We start from the raw sequence: 19,862 nt of genomic DNA, 5'->3' as shown, positions 1-19,862 counted from the left end.
TACATGATATAAACAACATAAGCAGTCATCAATTTTAAAGTAATATTTAAACAGTATTGACCAAACGCTTGACAATTTCAATTAAAGACTTAGAAGTAAGCAAACGATAAAATGTTGTAAATGTGTTAAAATGTACTCATGAAGGAGCTAGTAAATCATAATTTATGAAATTGACAATAAACCAAATTAATAGTAGATAAAATATATACAGAATAGAATTTATACAGAATTTCATTACATACATATTGTAACGAATTGCCTGCAAATCCTCTTATTTGCCCTTTTGCTAGGTTCGTATTGCTAAACTGTTGAATAAATAACTCCAATATTGAATAATGGAAAAATGGCCTTTATTAAAATACTTCACAATAACACTCAAACTCTGCAACGAATAGCTTAATAACCAAACTGATAGCTTAAATGAAACTGACTTTCAAAATAATACTGCTATTGCTCGCTAGATATCGTCTTAGTCGTAACTGCTTGACAACTCAAATCAAACTGAATTCCAGCGCCTCTACATCTGCGGCCTTTTATACTCTCTGGTTTCCTCGTTCGCATCTTCTAGAATCTACTAGCATTGTCCATGAGCTCTCAAACTTCTCAGCTATAACTAAAATTGCACAATTTTATACATCTTTTAGGTGCTTCCAGAATCTACTAGTCCAGTAGCTTTCAAACTTCTCAGCTGTAACTACAATTGCACAATTTTATGGTTTTTCTCATTGCATACATATAGGAGTATCTCAGATATATGCATGTATTTGTGCATTGACTCTCCGCTGCTCGTATACGTACATGGTACATATATGTAGACGCAGTTATTGTTTCGTTTATGTAGATACATGATGATTGAATTATTGATGTGCATTCACGTCACTGCTTAGCATCGGCTTAGAGCTGGCAGCACTCCTTAGTTTTGCTAATATTCGTAACAATATAAAAATAATGGTCACAGCGCAATTTTGCAAACAAGCTTCAAGTAACTGGTACTTCAAATTTGAAACAGAGGGTTGAACAGTATATCACGGTTTAGCGTTCTTTGCTTCATTTCGAATTACAAATGTAATATAGTTAAAAGGTATTTTTTAATACCAAGAAACGAATCTAAATTTTTACAGTGTTTATTAAAATCACGACATAAACAGTGAAGTGGTTCGTGCATTTCATAATTCGACCTGCATGTAGCTACAAAAATTGATTGAAAATGTCTAGATGGCCTAATAGGAACGTTAAACTCAATTTCGCCAAGCAAAAATGGACTATTTATTGACCCTCTTATTAATTTAACAATAAATAAGACTCCAAGCATCTCCCTGCGGCTCTGCAATGTGGGCAGCTGTATTAGTTTTAACCGGCTGCAATAGGGGGGAAGATTTTAAGAAGGATCCCATGGTAAGTGTTTTAAAGCGAAAAGGAAAAATTGTTTCTGGACCGATTCCAGCTTGTCAGAATGAACCTGATAACGCGGATTCCAAATTTTTGAAGCATATTCCAAAGTAGGTCTGACCAATGATGTAAAAAGAGTTTTTGTAACGTATGGGTCATTAAATTCTTTAGACTAACGTTTAACAAAAGCCAAAGTACCTTTAGCGCTATTCACGCAAGATTCAATATGAAGTTTAAAATCGAGTTTTGGGTCCATAGTAACGCCTAAATCAATAAACTTAGTGACTTGCTTGATTACATAGTCGCCAATAACATAATCATGGGATTGGAAGGACTTCCTTGTAAAACGCATGAACTTACATTTAGGTAGGTTTAGTGACATGGCGTTTACATTACACCAGTCATCAAGACTATTCAGATGGGATTCAAGGGGTTGTGTAGCGCAATATATAGCTTCTCCAACCCAATTGTCAACCTCACCTTCGAGCGGCGAATCCCGTTTCATTAACAGACGAGGCTCTGGCGACCCCAAGCTCCTCATGGAACTTGGGGGTGGGGAGGGAGGGATGGCCTGAAGGTTTAATGTGGCCATATAAATCGTTCCCGAGATGGTCGGGCCAGCACCTTAATGGTGCTGTGGTACCGGAGCGTATCGGATCTGTATCCGACAAAGGACCATCACATCGATAACACTCCCCAAAGCCTTCGGGGAGTAACCTAATCGCTACAACAACAACAACTATTCAGATCAGCCTGAAGACATGCCCTATCCACGGGTGAGCGGATAGGCATTACAAGTTTGACATCATCAGCGTACATCAACGGCTTGTAGCTCTTCAAAACACTAGGAAGGTCATTAATGAACAACAGGAACAAAACCGGACCAAGATGGCTGCCTTGAGGAACACCAGAAGTTACGTTTATGAACCGAGACCGACAATTATTATATATAACTGTTTGTTTTCTTTCCTTCACATAAGAAGAAACCCAAGATAGATACAAAGGAAGAAATCCTAACCGATCAAGTTTGAGTAAAAGTATAGAATGAGAAACTTTATCAAATGCCTTACTAAAATCAGTATAAATAAAATCAACTTCACAATTAGTCTTAAAACTGTTGGATACAAAGGTTGTAAACTCGAGCAAGTTGGACACCGTTGATTTACCCTTGCAAAAGCCATGTTGTGAAAAGTCAATTAATGAAGATACTCTAAAAGCAATCTGTTTTGTGATAATCAATTCAAATAGCTTAGGAATAGTGTTGAGTTTGGTTATTCCCCTCGCGCCTTACATTTTTTTTTTATTTACAATTAGAATGTCATTATCAAGGAACTAAGGTTCTGCAGCGATCGACACGTTTTCTGTACATTTTTTTTTTGTACTCGTATTTAGGGAACAAAAATATCTCTAATTATGTAATTCAATATTCTAGCACGACGAAAAGCCGAGATTTAGAAGTAAAATTTGATGGGAATGTCTTCTAATAATAGTCACTCCAAAACAACTCTTAAAATACCCGATGAAGCTATTCTAATGTCGCCTTATGGATGATTCAAAAAGAGGGAATAAAGTGGTTTTGTGGTATCACAATGGGTCTCTTAATTTATCTCAAGTGTGTTGCATTCTAAAGCTGTTAAGGACTAGCTTGGAATTTAAACATATTTATTACATATATATACACGATTACATATAAATTTTGACAGAAATAAGCTTACTCTAGTCCTAAATTTAAAAAGATAGAAATATATCCACACCCGACATTTTCTAGATAGAATGTTATTATCGTTTTAAGCACATTGACAAAATTGCGCGAATAAAAGATTGTATAAAGGGAAACTGCAGTATTGCATGTTTGAACGTTTCCAGCTAGTCACTTCTGTGTACTCGAGTTCTAACTCTTTCATAGTTGCATAAGCAGGTGATGTCTAGAAAATGTAAAAAGAATAAATAATAATAGTCTTCAATAATTTAAACTAACACTAAACGCTTGCCTTATTTGCAAAAATGGTGATAACAAATTTTCCAGGTTTGAAAGTCTTTACAACACGGTTAATTAACTCAGCATAATTATTTCTTGAAACATTACTTTCAAAACTAACATACGAAAAATTGCTTTCTGGTGTTATATGTATTGTCATATATTCGCCCTAGAACAATAGAGTATTGGAAAATAAATTTGATATACAAGCAAAGAGTATATATTTGTTAAGAGGCGTCACTCGATACTTTGTTGTTGCCAAAGCAACCGTCATGTCGAATGTGATTCTCAAGGAAGTTTTGTTTAGTTTTTTTAATTGAATCCTATATAGTTATGCGGTAAAGTGACTTTGCATAATTACGATTTTTGGAAAGAGAATTAATTAATTAATTTAATACAATCAATAAAATAAACACAAATACCCCACGAAAATATATAGAAGGCGTTTTTATAAATCCATTTGATAAAAAAAACCAACGACTACCTTGAGAAAACATCGAGTAATTTGCTTTGGCAACAACAAAAGTATCGAGTGACGCCTCTTGACAAATATATACTCTTTGATACAAGTATTAGAAAAAATCAAATGCAATATTATAGAAAATTAACTATTTAATAATATTTAATATTTTAAAAGCAATTAACGATTTGTCTTGCTTACATTTGCACTTATTCCGTTCATCGAATAACCGCAAGGATCAAAAAGAAAGTCATCTATATCCATATCCGGTAGTAATTTGTCTATGCCTGTAGCCTAAAACCAAATGTTTAGCAATAGCAGATATTTAATAATGAACCAAAATTAAAAGGTAACTCGATGTAACAAATCTTAATAAAACAAACCACTACTATAAATGACCTACAATAATAGTATGCATATTATTGATGCATTATAGATATGATAAAGTAATTGTATCTTCTATATCGTTATGTCAAGTTTTCATTGCACCATTGTACAAACCTTTGTCACCTCTGCACTAGTTGAAAATTTCTCTTTTGAAAATTTGCACATAATTTCATTATCTAAATTTTGCATCAAAATTTCAATAGTTTGATCCGGTTCTGAGCTTTCATGTATACGCGGTGGTCTCTTAATATGTTTATTTGTGCTGAAAGTATACAGATACCAACATTCTCTATTAATAGAACCTAAACAATAGGAACGACCCTCTTCGAAAAGTGTATCGAGGTATTCAACTTCTTCACAAAAACCACGATGGGGGAATGCCTGCAAGTAGAGTGGAAGCGTTAAAAAATCACACAATATTAAAAAAAAAAAAAAATTGCATACTTGCAGTTCAGGCCGTGAAAAATTCTTGCGCGAGTAAAACATATCAGTTATTTCATTGAATCCATATTGTGGTACGAGTTCCAAAAGTGGTTTTAGACTTTTTAGTAATGTTGTAGAACCGCATGTTTTTAAAATCCAACGTCTTTTGGAAACAAACATGCTGCTTTCACTTGGAATAAAATAATAAAAAAGTTAACATTAAATGATAGACTCGAAACATTTTACCATTAACAGCTTACCTTAAGACATAAGCATCTATAGCGTCATTTTTGGAAAAACTTATAATTTCACATTTTACTGCTTGCAATAGCGTTTCCCAATTTGCTCTGTAAGAAAAAAAAATACTTCTATTACAAAAGAAACAATTTCATATTTGTCCATTGTTCTTAGGACGTCAACCAGTCAAGAAAGGGATATCCCAAAAAGCTAGATGGGTGCGAAGAAAAATAAAAACAAGGCCCAATATACCTCAGAAGAGAATTTTTGATGTTGTTTTACTCTGGACTTGAACCCAGGACCCCCGGGAAGTAAGCGGTGCCCAACCATCTCGGGAACGATTTATATGACCACATTAGTTCCATGAGGAATTTGGGGTCGCCAGAGCCTCGGCTGTCAATGAAACAGGATTCGCCACGGGTAGGTGAGGTTGACAATTGGGTTAGAGAAGCTATATATTGCGCTGGCAAACCCTTGAGGGTTGAGCTACACAACCCCTTGAATCAATTTGGTATTTTAACCGCCTCTTACGATAGGCATTTTGGTATGCCTGACGACCATTTTGAACATCCACGTCAATGGCACTACGCTACCGACTGTCCTACACCTCAAAATCTTGGGTGTGACGTTTGATCAGGATCTACATTTTGGTGAGCACGCAGCCGCAATTGTTCCGAAAATCCAGATCAAAGAAACGTCCATTACCACATACAAAGCAATTGGCCAGCCATTTGCGTGCTACGCGTCCCCTATATGGTCGCCAAGCCTACTACCCACTGGAAGAAGCTGCAGGCCTGCCAAAATACTGCGCTCAGAACCGCCACGGGCTGTCTTCTTATCTCCCCAGAACATCATCTACATAATGAGACGAGAATACTCCCCATCAGGGAGAGAAATGAGATGCTAACCAAACAGTTCCTGTTGAATACCCAGAAACCCGGGCATCCCCACAGACATCTGATTGATGAGCCAGCACCGCCTAGGGACTTAAGGAGTCATCTCCGTAAGCATTTTGAGGAAATACGGCACCTGAGAAGCCTGCCGTATGAAGCAAAAAAAACACAAGCAGGTCCTTAGTGAATTCCAGAAACAGGCGTCGGATCTTTATGCCTGGAATTGCCCGGTGAATCCAGTACTTAGGGAACAGTATCCAAAACTTGCGGAAGAGGAACGCATGCTCCCCAGGGAAACGCGAGTCAATCTGGCTCAACTTCGTTCTGGATACTGTAACAGGTTAAACTCTTACATATCCAGAATAAACCCCGACATACAAAATGTATGCCCCTTGCAATGTGTCCCCACATGATACCAACCATCTCTTTAATTGTAATGTGGAACATCGCCTCTAACACCCCTTTCATTATGGTCCACCCCTATCGAAACAGCAAGTTTCCTTGGACTCTCGTTTAGAGGATATTGATGACAATTTGTGATCGGTCGCAGCTATTAGGTGGGGCGAAACATTGCTACAACAACAACAGGCATACCTGCCGCGGGTATATTCTAAGCCCCCTAACCCGCTGGAGTTGTTGTTGTTCATGCGTTGTTCTTGTTGTTGTTGTAGCGATAAGGTTGCTCCCCGAAGGCTTTGGGGAGTGTTATCGATGTAATGGTCCTTTGCCGGATACAGATCCGGTACGCTCCGGTACCACAGCACCATTAAGGTGCTAGCCCGACCATCTCGGGAACGATTTATGTGACCATATGAAACATTCAGGCAATCTCCTCCCTCCCCACCCCCAAGTTCCATGAGGAGCTTGGAGTGGCCAGAGCCTCGTCTGTTAGTGAAACAGGATTCCCCGCGGATAGGTGAGGTTGACAATTGGGTTTGGAGAAGCTATATATTGCGCTGGCAACCTGAAGGGTTGCGCTACACAGCCTCTTGAATCTGGTATTTTAGTCGCCTCTTACGACAGGCATACCTACCGCGGCAATATTCTGACCCCCTAACCCGCTGGGGTTCGGAATAGAGTCCCCCGAAGGCTTTGGGGAGTGTTATGTTGTAGTTGTTGTTGTAGCGATAAGGTTGCTCCCCGAAGGCTTTGGGGAGTGTTATCGATGTGATGGTCCTTTGCCGGATACAGATCCGGTACGCTCCGGTACCACAGCACCATTAAGGTGCTGGCCCGACCATCTCGGGAACGATTTATGTGGCCACATTAAACCTTCAGGCCATCCCCTCCCTCCCCAACCCCAAGTTCCATAAGGAGCTTAGGGTCGCCAGAGCCTCCTCTGTTAGTGAAACAGGATTCGCCGCGGATAGGTGAGGTTGACAATTGGGTTTGGAGAAGCTATATGTTGCGCTGGCAACCTGCAGGGTTGCGCTACACAGCCCCTTGAATCTGGTATTTTAGTCGCCTCTTACGACAGGCATACCTACCGCGGGTATATTCTGACCCCCCCTAACCCGCTGGGGGATGGGGAGTGTTATCGATGTTGATGGTATTTTGCGGGATAAAGATTGGTAAACCAATTTTTTAGTGGGATGCGTCTAACTGAACGGGGCTGTTTTGAACTGACAGCTTTTATAAGCATAAATCCTCCGCTTCCCAAGGCAGTAGGTTCTACGTACTGGACCGACTCGGGATTTTTCCCGACCAAGGACTGTTATTTCAGTGTACACTGTTACAACAACAACAGGATAAATCCTGAACGAAAAAAAAATCAAGCAAAGAACTAATGCTCCAAAGTTATTATTATATTAGCTAGTCTGGCTTATTATCTCATTACTGGATTCATCCTAAGCCTGACAAGTGCATATAACATTGTTTGCGATAAGCAAATCGTATACAGCAGTTAAGACTATATGCGCTCATTAAACTTAAAACTACACTACATACATACATATCGCACAGCTAGCTCTAAACAGTGATTAACTGAAAAAAAAACACATTCAAAAAACGCGGGTACCCCTATAACAATTTTTGGAACAGTATTGAATCCGGTAGTATGCTTAATTTCGAAAACCACTATAGTTTTACAGGGTTAGTTCCCTTCAGTTTTAGCTTATCAGTTCACACTATTATCTATAATAATAAGCGATTCTTTTTATATAAAATGATTTTACAATCAGAAAAGTTTTTTGTTTTTTATCATACCTTGGTATTCTCCTCAAATCATAGTCCTCGTTATCACTATCATCAAACCAAATTTCCAGTAATTTTTCCACGCCTTCGAAGAAATGAACGCTCGCCTCTACCAAAACCCCATTCAACATTTTTTCTAAATTAAACTAAAATACTGTTTGGTCGAATGTAAAATTTGTTGAATAAAACCATAGTGTACCTATACAAGTGTGTTCACTAAGCGATAAACGTCAAAACTACAAACAGCCTCGCTCACCTGATGGAAATCTCAGGTCTAGAGTCGCATTTTTGGTCTCAACGACAACATTTTTGACTACCAATCGTATCGACTTTTTCAATTTTTCAATCATTCGGCGCACTCGGTAATGGTATCCATTTTGAATTCTCTGTCATTCCGAATCCAGCGAGTGCCTGTCAGAATGCTTGACAGATAAGTGAACACACTTGTACTTGTACACTATGAATAAAACTAGCAATAACGCAAAACATCTGATGACTATGGATGTGGTATGAGTATTGAGTAAGTAGTATCGATATTCGCGTAATGCGTACTCGATACTTTTGGGTGATCGACTCTGCGCTAAAACAGATGCGCAAAGGTGCTTTCTAGGACATCCTAAAGGGCCAATTAATGGTCACGTATAACCCCAAATCACACACACAAGATTGCGCATGTAAACAAAAGATTAGTTGTTTTTTATGGCCAATTTTTACGTCATTTTCCTTTAGCTCTTGTTTTTTCTCTCTTTCTTTCATTCACTCAAGCAGTCAAGTGTGACGCAGATGCGCAGAAAGAAGCAAATTTGAACTCGTGAATGCGCAATATTCTGCGTGTGATTTTTGACTTATAACCATAAAACCACAACCAGATAAAACTGCTGATGAAACATACCTAATGGAAATCAATGTAATCGATGAATGGTTCCATGCCATAATGCTAACTAACCTAAAAATATTTGAGATTGTGAATTTAATAACTTTTTTTATTCATTGTTTTGGATACGTTATGACTAAGATACTTATTTTTTTGTGGAAATGTACGTATTTTTTTCGTTTCCTTCATTTTTAAGAAATGGTCACGATTTTTAGGTTAAGGGACCATTAATCGATCACATTGGAGATGGTTATGGATATCGGAATGGTTACGACTATGGCGTTAGGGTTAAGGAAGTTTAATTAGCCCTTAAGACGCGTCCGAACATTAGGGAGGGGTGTCAAACAAACCTATGGCGGAAAACAACATTTTTTAATTTGTAAGGGTAAGCTGTACAACGGCACTATTATCTGTGACAGAAGAAATTCATGAGCGAGTGGATGAAAGTTACATTGCCTTCTTAACACTTATTGACCACTCTAAAGCTTTTGATTCTGTAGACCACACTCTGCTCTGTAGGAAGCTGGAAAACTTATTTAACTTCTCTGGTCATGCAGTTGCCCTTATAAGATCATATCTTGGCGATAGGACTCAAGCAGTATGTATAGATTGTGAAATGTCTGACTTCCTACATGTCTTAAGAGGCGTCCCTCAAGGCTCTATCCTGGGTCCTCTGTTATTTGTTCTGTATATCAATGACTTACCCGATGTCCTTAAGTATTGTACTGTTCATATCTACGCTGATGATTTGCAGTTGTTTACGTGTTGTCCTCGTGATCAAACTAGCTTGTGCATAAGTAACTTAAACCACGATTTGAATCAAATATTTTCATGGGCTACTATGAATGGCTTATGTAAGTCAAAATGTATTGTTATTCATAGAAGGTATTTTCGCACTAATGATTTAGAGAATGTAGTGTTCAACAATTCCGTTATAGAATACGTAGATACGGCGAAAAACTTAGGTGTAATTTTTAACAAAACATTGACATGGAAAGATCATATTTTTAGAACGGTTGGAAAAGTGTATGGAATGCTGCGTACACTATGGTTAACGCAGTATTTCACGCCTTTGCACATAAGATTACTTCTGGCTAAAGCGCACTTAATACCTACGCTACTCCATGGTTGTGTGATTTACTCAAACTGTGACTATCTTAGCAAGAACAAACTAAATGTTGTTTACAACAACATTGCTAGATATGTTTATGGGTTGAAAAGGCTTGACCACGTATCAAAACATGCTGAAAGGTTGCTAAACAATTCTTTCGAAAGTCTTTTAAAAGTCAAAACACTGTCCTTCCTCCATAAATTGATACACACGAAGGATATACACAGGAAAAAAATTGTGCAGAAAGGCGGTTTGTGAACATCTAATATTGATCCCATACATGTTTTGGGCCCACGCAGGCTAATCTTTTATAAGCGCGGCCGAAAGCCGCCAATGCAGAAAGGTGCTCTGCGCAAAACTACAATGGATACCATCTCCATTTTAGGAGAGCTTGGGAGTAATTTTTGTGTTTTGTGAATATGTTTTCATTAAACATTGATATATTCGCATTCGAACTATTGAGACATGACCCGAACTATTTGGACCTGCATTAGACCACGTTTACACATGCACTAATCTACAATAAACCCTGATTTGTTAACATAACAAATTTTCACGTATCTTATTTCGTGATTCCACTTCGAGATGAAACCCTAACAATAGCCATCATCCTGCGAGTTCCGTATCACGCTCAATTCTCACGGGAATGATCTGGATCATGAGATACTTGAGAAGCAGAGGTCGTAATGTTTCTGTATATATGAGTTGTGATAGGCAGATGTTGCCATTGTATTGTATTGTATAAAGTCAAAACACTGTCCTTCCTCCATAAATTGATACACACGAAGGAAGCTGACTATCTATATCGTAAGCTTATTTTTCTGCAATCATCAAGATCGGTGCTTCTTCTTAAGCACATTAGATACCGCACGCTAACCTCTCAGCGCAAATTCTTTGTTACTGCAATACGTCTTTGGAACTCCCTACCTACAAGTCTTCGACTCTTAAGTACTGCTCTGCACTTCAAAAAAGAGCTAACATCATTTTTTAACGACTATTAAACTGGATCTCAAATTTTTGTTGTTAAAATGTTCATTTCTAAGTCCTTCTCCTTTCTCTGTATCTTCCTTCTTTATTTGTTAAATACTATTCGATCTATAACCAGCCAAAGGTTATCATCACTACTGCTGTCTTTTAATATTTATTAATTACTTTTCTTTAGTTTTAAGATTTACATACATAAATATTTCACTATTATCCGTTATATTTAATTTAATTTGATTAATCTAATTTATTGTTATTATAAATGTTCAATTTTTAAAGCTCATGCTATTCATGACTAGCACTGTTAAATAATTTGTCAAAATTGCTGTGCTAGGAACAAATATTCAAATAAATACATACATGCATACAAGGGGATTGTATGTAGGAAAAGTTTAAATTTGGTTGTTGTAACTTTGATGTTACTGTTGTACACAGGAAAAAAATTGTGCAGAAAGGCGGTTTGTGAACATCTAATATTGATCCCATACATGTTTTGGGCCCACGCAGGCTAATCTTTTATAAGCGCGGCCGAAAGCCGCCAATGCAGAAAGGTGCTCTGCGCAAAACTACAATGGATACCATCTCCATTTTAGGAGAGCTTGGGAGTAATTTTTGTGTTTTGTGAATATGTTTTCATTAAACATTGATATATTCGCATTCGAACTATTGAGACATGACCCGAACTATTTGGACCTGCATTAGACCACGTTTACACATGCACTAATCTACAATAAACCCTTATTTGTTAACATAACAAATTTTCACGTATCTTATTTCGTGATTCCAATTCGAGATGAAACCCTAACAATAGCCATCATCCTGCGAGTTCCGTATCACGCTCAATTCTCACGGGAATGCTCTGGATCATGAGATACTTGAGAAGCAGAGGTCGTAATGTTTCTGTATATATGAGTTGTGGTAGGCAGATGTTGCCATTGCATTTCATTTAACACAGGGCTAAAGGCCCAGCAGCGCCATCTATTTTTGAAAAAAGGTTTATTAAAGGCAGCGTTGCCAAACTAAAGAAACTAACAAATTATCTGGCTCACAAATTGAACCAGACTTCTATCTGGATTTATCTGGCTCAAATCATTGTTGTGCATTTACATGCAAAATTATTTATATGGCTCAGGATCTTTGCGACGGGATGATGGTTAATGGCGATTGTCCCTAATACATCGATTTTTCATTTTTCTGAAATTCGATTAACACCATTTATGGATCTTAATTGAAAGGGCCTATCGATAGAAACAATGCCTTTTAAAAATGAAAAATTCTTTATACGCTAATTACACGGCTCAAGTATCCTAGTGCCAATTACCAATTTGCACAAGGATTTGACCGGTGTGTGCTCTGGTTGCGCTATTTGCGCAGAGAACTGCGCTAAAATCAAAACGATTTTGATATAATATAATAATTTGTTTATTTACGGTCTTTAAGACCTAGTTCAAGGTAAAAAAAAAAATATATATATATATATAAATAAATTGTATACATTACATGCTTAATGACTTACAGTATAAAAATAATTTTGCTTTAAACTTATTAATATTTTCACAGTCTTTTATCGCATTTGGTAATTCATTGTACATTTTATAACCTATATATTCTAAAGTCTTCTTCGCGAACTCCGTTCTTACTCTAGGCAGTCTTATATTTCCGCTGCTTCTAGTTCCATAGTTATGTATTTCATGATTAAAATGTATTCTCTCGTTCAGATAATTCGGTGTTATTCCTAATTTCATATGATGTATAAATTTCAATGTGAAATAATATATCGACTGTTTTACACTGAGCCAGTTTAACATATTTAGCATTGTAGTTTTTGGTGTTCTAAGCGAACATTTTAAAATTAATCGCATTGCCTTGTTTTGTTGTATCTGCAGTTTTTTTATTTGTGTGTCATTTGCTAATAGCAGGATTGTTGGACAATAGATAAAGTGCGGTTCAATAATTGATCGATACACTAATAATTTGTGTCGTTGACTAATATATTTACAAGTTCTGTACATAAAACCAATTTTTTTTGCAATTTTGTTTTCTAAATAACTTATGTGTTCTCTAAATCTAAGGTTTTTGTCGATCCAGACTCCTAGGTATTTGATCTTGTCTACTTGCTGAATTTCAACATTTCTTATCTTCAGAGTAATATTGCTAAGGTTATTGGCACCCATAATGCTTTGATTTTTGCAAAATATCATACTTTTGGTTTTATCCACGTTCACTTTCAACTTTCTATGGCATAGCCATTTGTAAAGGGAGTCTAAGTCTTCTTGCATTTTCGATACCGCAAAGCCCGCACTTCTTTCACTAATGGTTATCAATGCATCATCCGCAAATAGTCGAATATTGCAATATTTCAAGCATTCTTTAATATCGTTAATATATACTGTAAACAATAGCGGTGCCAATACTGAACCTTGCGGTAGCCCAATATGTACATCAGCAACCGGTGAAACTGCACTTCCAATTATCGTCTTCTGTTTTCTATTACTCAAATAGCTTCTGAACCATTCCAAGGATTTTCCTCTTATCCCATTATTAAACATAACATTCAGCAGTTCCTCTCTATCCACAGTTTCAAAAGCACGTTTTAAGTCTAAAAAGACTGAGATCACAACTTTCTTATCAGTTATATCCTCTTTCCATTCCGCAATAACCATATTCAGTGCGGTTTCGCAAGAATGGCTTTTCCTAAACCCAGATTGTTCAGGTATAATAATTTGGTATTTATCTAGATATGCCACTAATTGATTTTTAACCACCGTTTCCATAATTTTTTCATCTGCGGGTAGCGTATTAATTGGGCGCAGTTCCTCTGGCCTTACTGTATTTTTGACTTTTTCCGCAGGTACTATAGTTGATACTTTCCAGCAATTTGGAACAATGCTACTGTTTATTGATTCATTTATTATATCTTTGTAGAAGTGAGCAATGTAAATCATGGCATCTTTAAATACCCCCTCCGACAAAAGCTTTTTTCCACCATATTTGTTTCTAAAAGATTTAGTAATGTTCATTATATCATCTAACTCTACGTCGGTGAATTGAAAAGTTTCAATTGCATTATTTACACTTGTTTCTGCCGCAATTGGAATTATTTCAATGCTATCATTAATTTCAGCTATGCTCTGTACAAAAAATGTATTTAGGGCATTGGCTATATCGTATTCCTTCTCGAGGCATTCACCGTTAATTACTATTTTGCTAACAACCTTTCTGTCATCGGTGAGCTCAGCAAGATGTTTTAAAGACTTCCACATCCGCTTCATTTCTCCTGCACTATCGAGCACTTTATCTTCCATATATTTCTTCTTTTTATACATAACAGTTTTTTTATATATTTTTTTATGCCATTATAATCCACCCAATTGCCAGTATTTCTAGCAGTATTATAGAATTCAAATTTTCTTTTGTGCAGTTCCCTTAGCTCACGGTCATACCACTTATTCCTCAGTTGTATTTGGATCCTATTCTCATACGTCAATGCTTGCATAGCTTCAGTTAAAATATTGTTCAGGATCTCAGTTCTACGTTCTATTCCTACATGAGACACAGAGCTAAAGTCGCACGTTCGCAGCAGATTTAAAAGATTTTCTGCGCTATAGTACTCCCAGTTGGTGACAGTAGCAACTTTTCTCATTTTGCAATATTTAGCTGTTGGTACTTTGAAATGAATTGTTTCATGATCGGAAATTTTATATCCACTTACATGTTCAGTTTTAACTTGCTCATTATTGCTGAAGAGTAAGTCTATTTTCGTAGAGGAGTGCTCAGTTATTCTTGTGTTGAAATTTATTCTTTGTACCATAGCCATTTGTGCAAATAAACTTATAAGCTGGTTTGAGTATGTTGATGATATATTCATATTAATGTTAAAATCTCCAACTATTATAATGTTGTCAGATTCCCTGATATTTACGCATGTCCGCAAATATTGCACATGCTTTTTTCTTCGTTTATGGTGAATCTTACACAGTTTACCTGTGGTTCCTGATAATATAACATCAGTAATTATTGTTAAAAAATGTTAATATCGAAGGCGTAAGGACCATCTCTAGCTTGTAACAGGAATTCACACAAATTTAATAATACAAAATAATTTTTTATACAATTAGAACATATGTTTCATTTGTTGCGCTAGTTGAAAAATGAATATTGCGCAGTGCTGCAAGGAGTTGAGCTGGTCTTTCAATTAAAATATATATTTTATAAGTACAATGGAAAATAAACGCTTCTGGTGCGAGTTTTTCGACTTATACCGTGAATTACCAGCACTGTGGAAAATAAATAGTGATTTTTTATACAATTAGTGCCTTTTTTATACAATTAAAACACATGTTTCATTTGTTGCGCTACTTTAAAAATGAATATTGCGCAGTGATTTTGTGCCGTGTATGTCAAAATTTTCATTTGCACCAATTTCGTCGTTTTATATTTGCGCATGGTTTTTGTATCATGTATGGGCCGTCTTATGTAATTTTTAGCTGTTCCGGTATCTATCAGCAGGTTAAGGACTTGCCCGGAAGAGTTCGAGTAATGAACGGCAAGTGGGACCTTAGCCTAAAAAATTTATCTCATCGGGCGAATTATCTTCACATTCACAATCCTCTAATTCAGAATAATAGGGTTCGTCTTTCATTGCATTTACCCGTTGTTGTTTGTTTATAGGTGCCTGACTGGACGTATTAGTGCCATGTCTCTTAAGGGCACTATATTGCTGCTGAGGTTGAGGTTATAAGATTGCGGCCGTGTCTGCCGATGGGACAAGTTCTGGGAATTCGAACTATTTCCTTGCTGAAATCTTTGTTGCTGATAACCCTGACTTTGACGACCGGAAACATGACTCTTATACTCAGTCGGTCAAAGCAAGAGCTTCCTGGATCTACATCCATTGGTGTAGGCCTTTGGGTTGAAAAGTTGTGAGAGACATTAGGTTTAGGAACATTGTTATTAGTGTGCGTTGAAAAGGGCCTGGTTTGGAAATTTTGTGGCATCCTTCCTGTGGCATATGTTTGAGCGAACTCATATCTTTGTCTGTTGTGATGTAGCTGCAAGGGCGCTGGGCAAATCTGGTGGATTAGCCACAAAGAGGGTGTCACATAATGGACGTCTAAGGCCAGAAATGAACACTCTTAATGCGTTTTCCCTAGCCTTTTCATTGAACGCCTTGGTGAGTTCCTCATTATTACTGTGCGTCATTATAATTTTATTAACTATCAGGGTAAGCTGCCTGTCAACCGTGTCATAATACTCGCTGATGGACATGTTACCCTGTCTTAAAATATTCAATTGGTTTTCCAGTATATGGAGGGGCCGCTTATCTGCGTAAAGTTGATCTAGCCTAGCGATTATGGCTTTGAAATTTAATGGGGTATTAAAAGCACTCAAATTTTCATTGGCTGAACACGTTATTTTATTTCTAAGGACCCCCATCGCAATATAATATGGCTCAGAGCCCTCGGTATAGTAGCTTATCGCAAACTTTGCTGCGTCTCTCCAAGCCGGATATTCCGATATTTTACCCTTAAACTCGGGAAGTGACTTTATTAAATTAAGATCGCTATGAGTGCTTTGCACGCCCTCTACTATTGCTACGGGTTTATGAGTTTCTATTTTCTGTGGAAGTATATTTTGAAAAGCCTTAGTTAATTCAGAAATTTGTTTATTAAAGTTTTCTTGAACCGCCCGTACCGCGAAGTCTACCATACTCTTAACAGCGTTTTCGTCCATTTTTGGTACGACTTTTTTCGTTAATAAATTAATTTTTATTTAATCAAATCAAAATTAAAATATTAATGCAATGAAAAATAATTTAATATAATTTTTTTTTTTTTAGTAAAGATAAATAAAAGATACCTACTTACACTAACTTGCAATTGACCTGGTTTCCGAAAAGCTGCTGCATTGATGTCTTCATTCACTTGTCCTGGCTACTGCTGCTGATTAGATTGATGGTCTGCTGTAATTATTTTACTTCTGGCCAAAACTCTGTGAATTTTGTCGCATTTGTTTATTTGAGTGGTTAACTTTTACTTCACGCTCGATTGTAAACTTTTGTAAATTGTAAGAGTTTTGTGGATATTGCGTGGTTTTTTTGATAAAATGCGTAAACGCACTCCTTTTCTTCTGAAAAGCTTTTTTTAATTCATATACGAAATTTTTTCAAATCGTGTATCACTTTTAGTCAACTTTGGATTTGGTTTGTGATTTTAGTTAAACTTTTCAAACACACACATTTTTTTTTTTTTTTTTAAACAGTTTTTTTTCTTTTCCTTTGTGAAGACAGTTTATTATGGTTTTAATTTTCTCAGTTTTCAGTTTTAAACACTTTCAACACTAATTTAAATTTCAAACTTTTTTTGTTTTTTAGGCACGATTTCTTTATCCTTATACAAGGATTTTTTCAATGTTCGTTCCCTTTATTTGGGCGCCATTTAAGCAAGTACTTTGCTTAAGAAAAACACTTTTAATTTATTTTAATACATTTATTTAATTTAGACTTAAAACATATTTAATCAAAATATTGCCCGTCAGCAACATACGACATAACCCGGGAAACTAATTAATGATGCTCTAATTGTGCGGCCTTAAATACCCTTTTGCCACACAGCTTGTTGTTTCTATTTTCGACTCTGATCTAACTATGCCTGCACCTGTTCAGGCTGTTGTTGTGCTACTCATGGCGAAGCTGTTGGTTTGGTGTGGATGGGTTGAGTGTTTGTTAGTACCGTAAAGGGATCGCGAATTGGTTAGTGTTGTTATTTTGGGTAATGTTGTTGGGCTGAGTGGCTAACCCAAGCATCTGCCGAGGCTGTTGCTGGGTTGGCTGCTTGTTAGTTACCGTAAAGGGATCGCGAATGGTTTAGTGTTGTTGTGTTGGAATGTGGGATGATGTTATTGGTTTTATGTGTTTAAATGTGGGATGATATTACTAGGCTGATATTACTGGGCGCCAATCATATGGCGAGGCTGTTGATAGGTGGGGCGTTTGTTGTTAGCTTAAAGGGATCGCGAATTGGTTAGTGTTGTTATTTTGGGATGTGGGGTAATGTTGTTGGACTGAGTGGCTAACCCAAGCATCTGCCGAGGCTGTTTCTGGGTTAACTGCTTGTTAGTTATCGTAAAGGGATCGCGAATGGTTTAGTGTTGTTGTGTTGGATTGTGGGATGATGCTATTGGTTTTATATGTTTAAATGTGGGATGATATTACTATGCTGATATTACTTGGCGCCAAGCATATGGCGAGGCTGTTGATAGGTGGGGCGTGTGTTGTTAGCTTAAAGGGATCGTGTAATGTTTGGTGTTGTTATATTGGGATGTGGTGTGATGTTATTGGGTAACGTATTGGGATTTGGAATTCATAACTACAGTAAAGGGCTAAGACATTGGGAAAAACATGATAAAGGTTATGCTGGGTGATGGCAATGCGGTTGCTAGGCCATGGGAGTTTGTAGTCAGATACAATACGTTAACTTATACATAAAACCAGTGCGCTGTTGCATTTTATCAGAGTTGCCAAAGTAAAATTTTATTATTAGTCATTTGCATGCAATATTTTACTTTTGGCAACTCTGTTCGGTCGTCATCGTGTCGTGATCACTGTCGTTAAAAAACGAGAAATGACAAAAATTATCGAAAATAAAGATGATGCATGCGCCAACTTCGGTGGAAAGCAGCGGAGCGTAATAAAATTCTAGTAGGTCACTTCCACCACACCAAAAATTTTAACACGATTTTTAACATAATTTGAGCACAGAAATACACTGATTGGAGTTTTAGGGAGTAAAAATGTGAATTCTGAACACATTAGCTGAATAAAAAGTGTACAAATAATTGTTAAATAACAAATACAGACAGTGGTAGTTTAACAAATTCTGCTGTGGTAAGTGGTGAATGTGACCTACTAGAATTTTATGAAGCTTGCCTCACACGATTTTTCGTCTATGCAATGTCTCTGGCAATGATCGGCTGATGGTGGTCCGCAAACGCATTGCAAAGGAGTATTGTTAGAGTACTCCAACATGAAGAAAATGGAACACGTAATCCAACAATTTTTGCAGGGAAGTACGAAAATGAAGATAATCTCGATAAATTTCTACGCTATGGATATAACGAGAAGCCAAAAACCATTCAGTTGGCTAAAAGGCCAATTAATGGTGACTTATAACCATAACCAGATAAAACAGCTGATCGAACCTACCTTATGGAAATCAATGTAGCCGATTAATGGTGCCATACCATAACGCTAACGTCATAACCATACCATAGCCAACCAATTGGTTTTTGGTTTCTCGCCATATCCATAACCTAAAAATATTTGAGTTGGTGAATTTAATAACTTTTTGTAGATTTTTTTCATTGTTTTGGATACGTTATGACTAAGAGACTTAATTTTTGTGGATTATGTTTGTAATTTTTTGCGTTTTCTTCATTTTTATGAAATTTTCACGATTTTTAGGTTAAGACACCATTAATTGGATATTGTTATGGATATGGGTATGGTTACGACTATGGTGTTAGGGTTAAGGAAGTTTAATTTACGCTTAATGTATGGTTATGGCTAAATATGGGTTAAAGGTAAGGCCACATTAGGCTGCACTACGCAGCACTGCACTGCACTACAAATTATTCTTTGCATGTATTCTTATGAGGCAATTCACACCTAGCGTCAGCAGCACTGCGCGACCCGGCACAGCGCGGCAAATTTGTTCAACTAGCGAAAAAAGCCGCGTTGGGAAGTGTCGCGCAGTGCTGCTGCCGCTAGGTGTGAATTGCCTCATAAGAATACATGCAAGGAATGTTGCACCATCTTTTTTCAATCTGGGCAAAAGAGTGTGGAACTCTCCTTCCTCATATCTTGAGGATGAGATGTCTTGGACCCATAGCCACGACCTTTTTCTTTTCCTTTCCTCTTTGCACAAAAATGAAAT

The 19,862-nt window shown here is 37.0% G+C and overlaps 1 protein-coding gene across 2 annotated transcripts; it reads right to left on the bottom strand.

Moving 5' to 3' along the window:
* Positions 1-3,030: 3,030 nt before the first annotated feature.
* On the bottom strand, positions 3,031-8,296 carry SamDC (S-adenosylmethionine decarboxylase). Of its 2 annotated transcripts, XM_067764754.1 has the most exons (8): positions 8,160-8,296; positions 7,973-8,106; positions 4,898-4,984; positions 4,659-4,827; positions 4,329-4,595; positions 4,029-4,121; positions 3,381-3,536; positions 3,031-3,314 (listed from the first exon to the last, which is right to left on the bottom strand). In XM_067764754.1, exons 2-8 carry the CDS (start codon positions 8,089-8,091, stop codon positions 3,177-3,179), a joined length of 1,029 nt encoding a protein of 342 aa, XP_067620855.1. In that variant the 5' UTR covers positions 8,092-8,106; positions 8,160-8,296; the 3' UTR covers positions 3,031-3,176. The 2 variants fall into 2 exon arrangements, with proteins under 2 accessions (XP_067620855.1, XP_067620854.1); XM_067764753.1 differs by lacking the exon at positions 8,160-8,296 and having other exon boundaries at positions 7,973-8,153.
* Between the last annotated feature and the right edge of the window lie 11,566 nt (positions 8,297-19,862).

This window comes from Eurosta solidaginis, chromosome 2 (genome assembly GCF_040869045.1).
Source record: "Eurosta solidaginis isolate ZX-2024a chromosome 2, ASM4086904v1, whole genome shotgun sequence".
Classification (NCBI taxonomy): Eukaryota; Metazoa; Arthropoda; class Insecta; order Diptera; family Tephritidae; genus Eurosta; species Eurosta solidaginis.
Note: the sequence above shows the minus strand (reverse complement) of the source record. Positions and strands in the feature narration are given on the sequence as shown.

What these genes read in the sequence shown, in the direction of transcription:
- SamDC (XM_067764754.1), bottom strand. Translation starts at nt 8,091, where the DNA reads ATGTTGAATGGGGTTTTGGTAGAGGCGAGCGTTCATTTCTTCGAAGGC. An exon ending in GATTTGAGGAGAATACCAAG is followed by an intron (nt 4,985 to 7,972) that starts GTATGATAAAAA and finishes TTTTTCTTACAG; the next exon opens with AGCAAATTGGGAAACGCTAT. An exon ending in ATAGATGCTTATGTCTTAAG is followed by an intron (nt 4,828 to 4,897) that starts GTAAGCTGTTAA and finishes TTTTATTCCAAG; the next exon opens with TGAAAGCAGCATGTTTGTTT.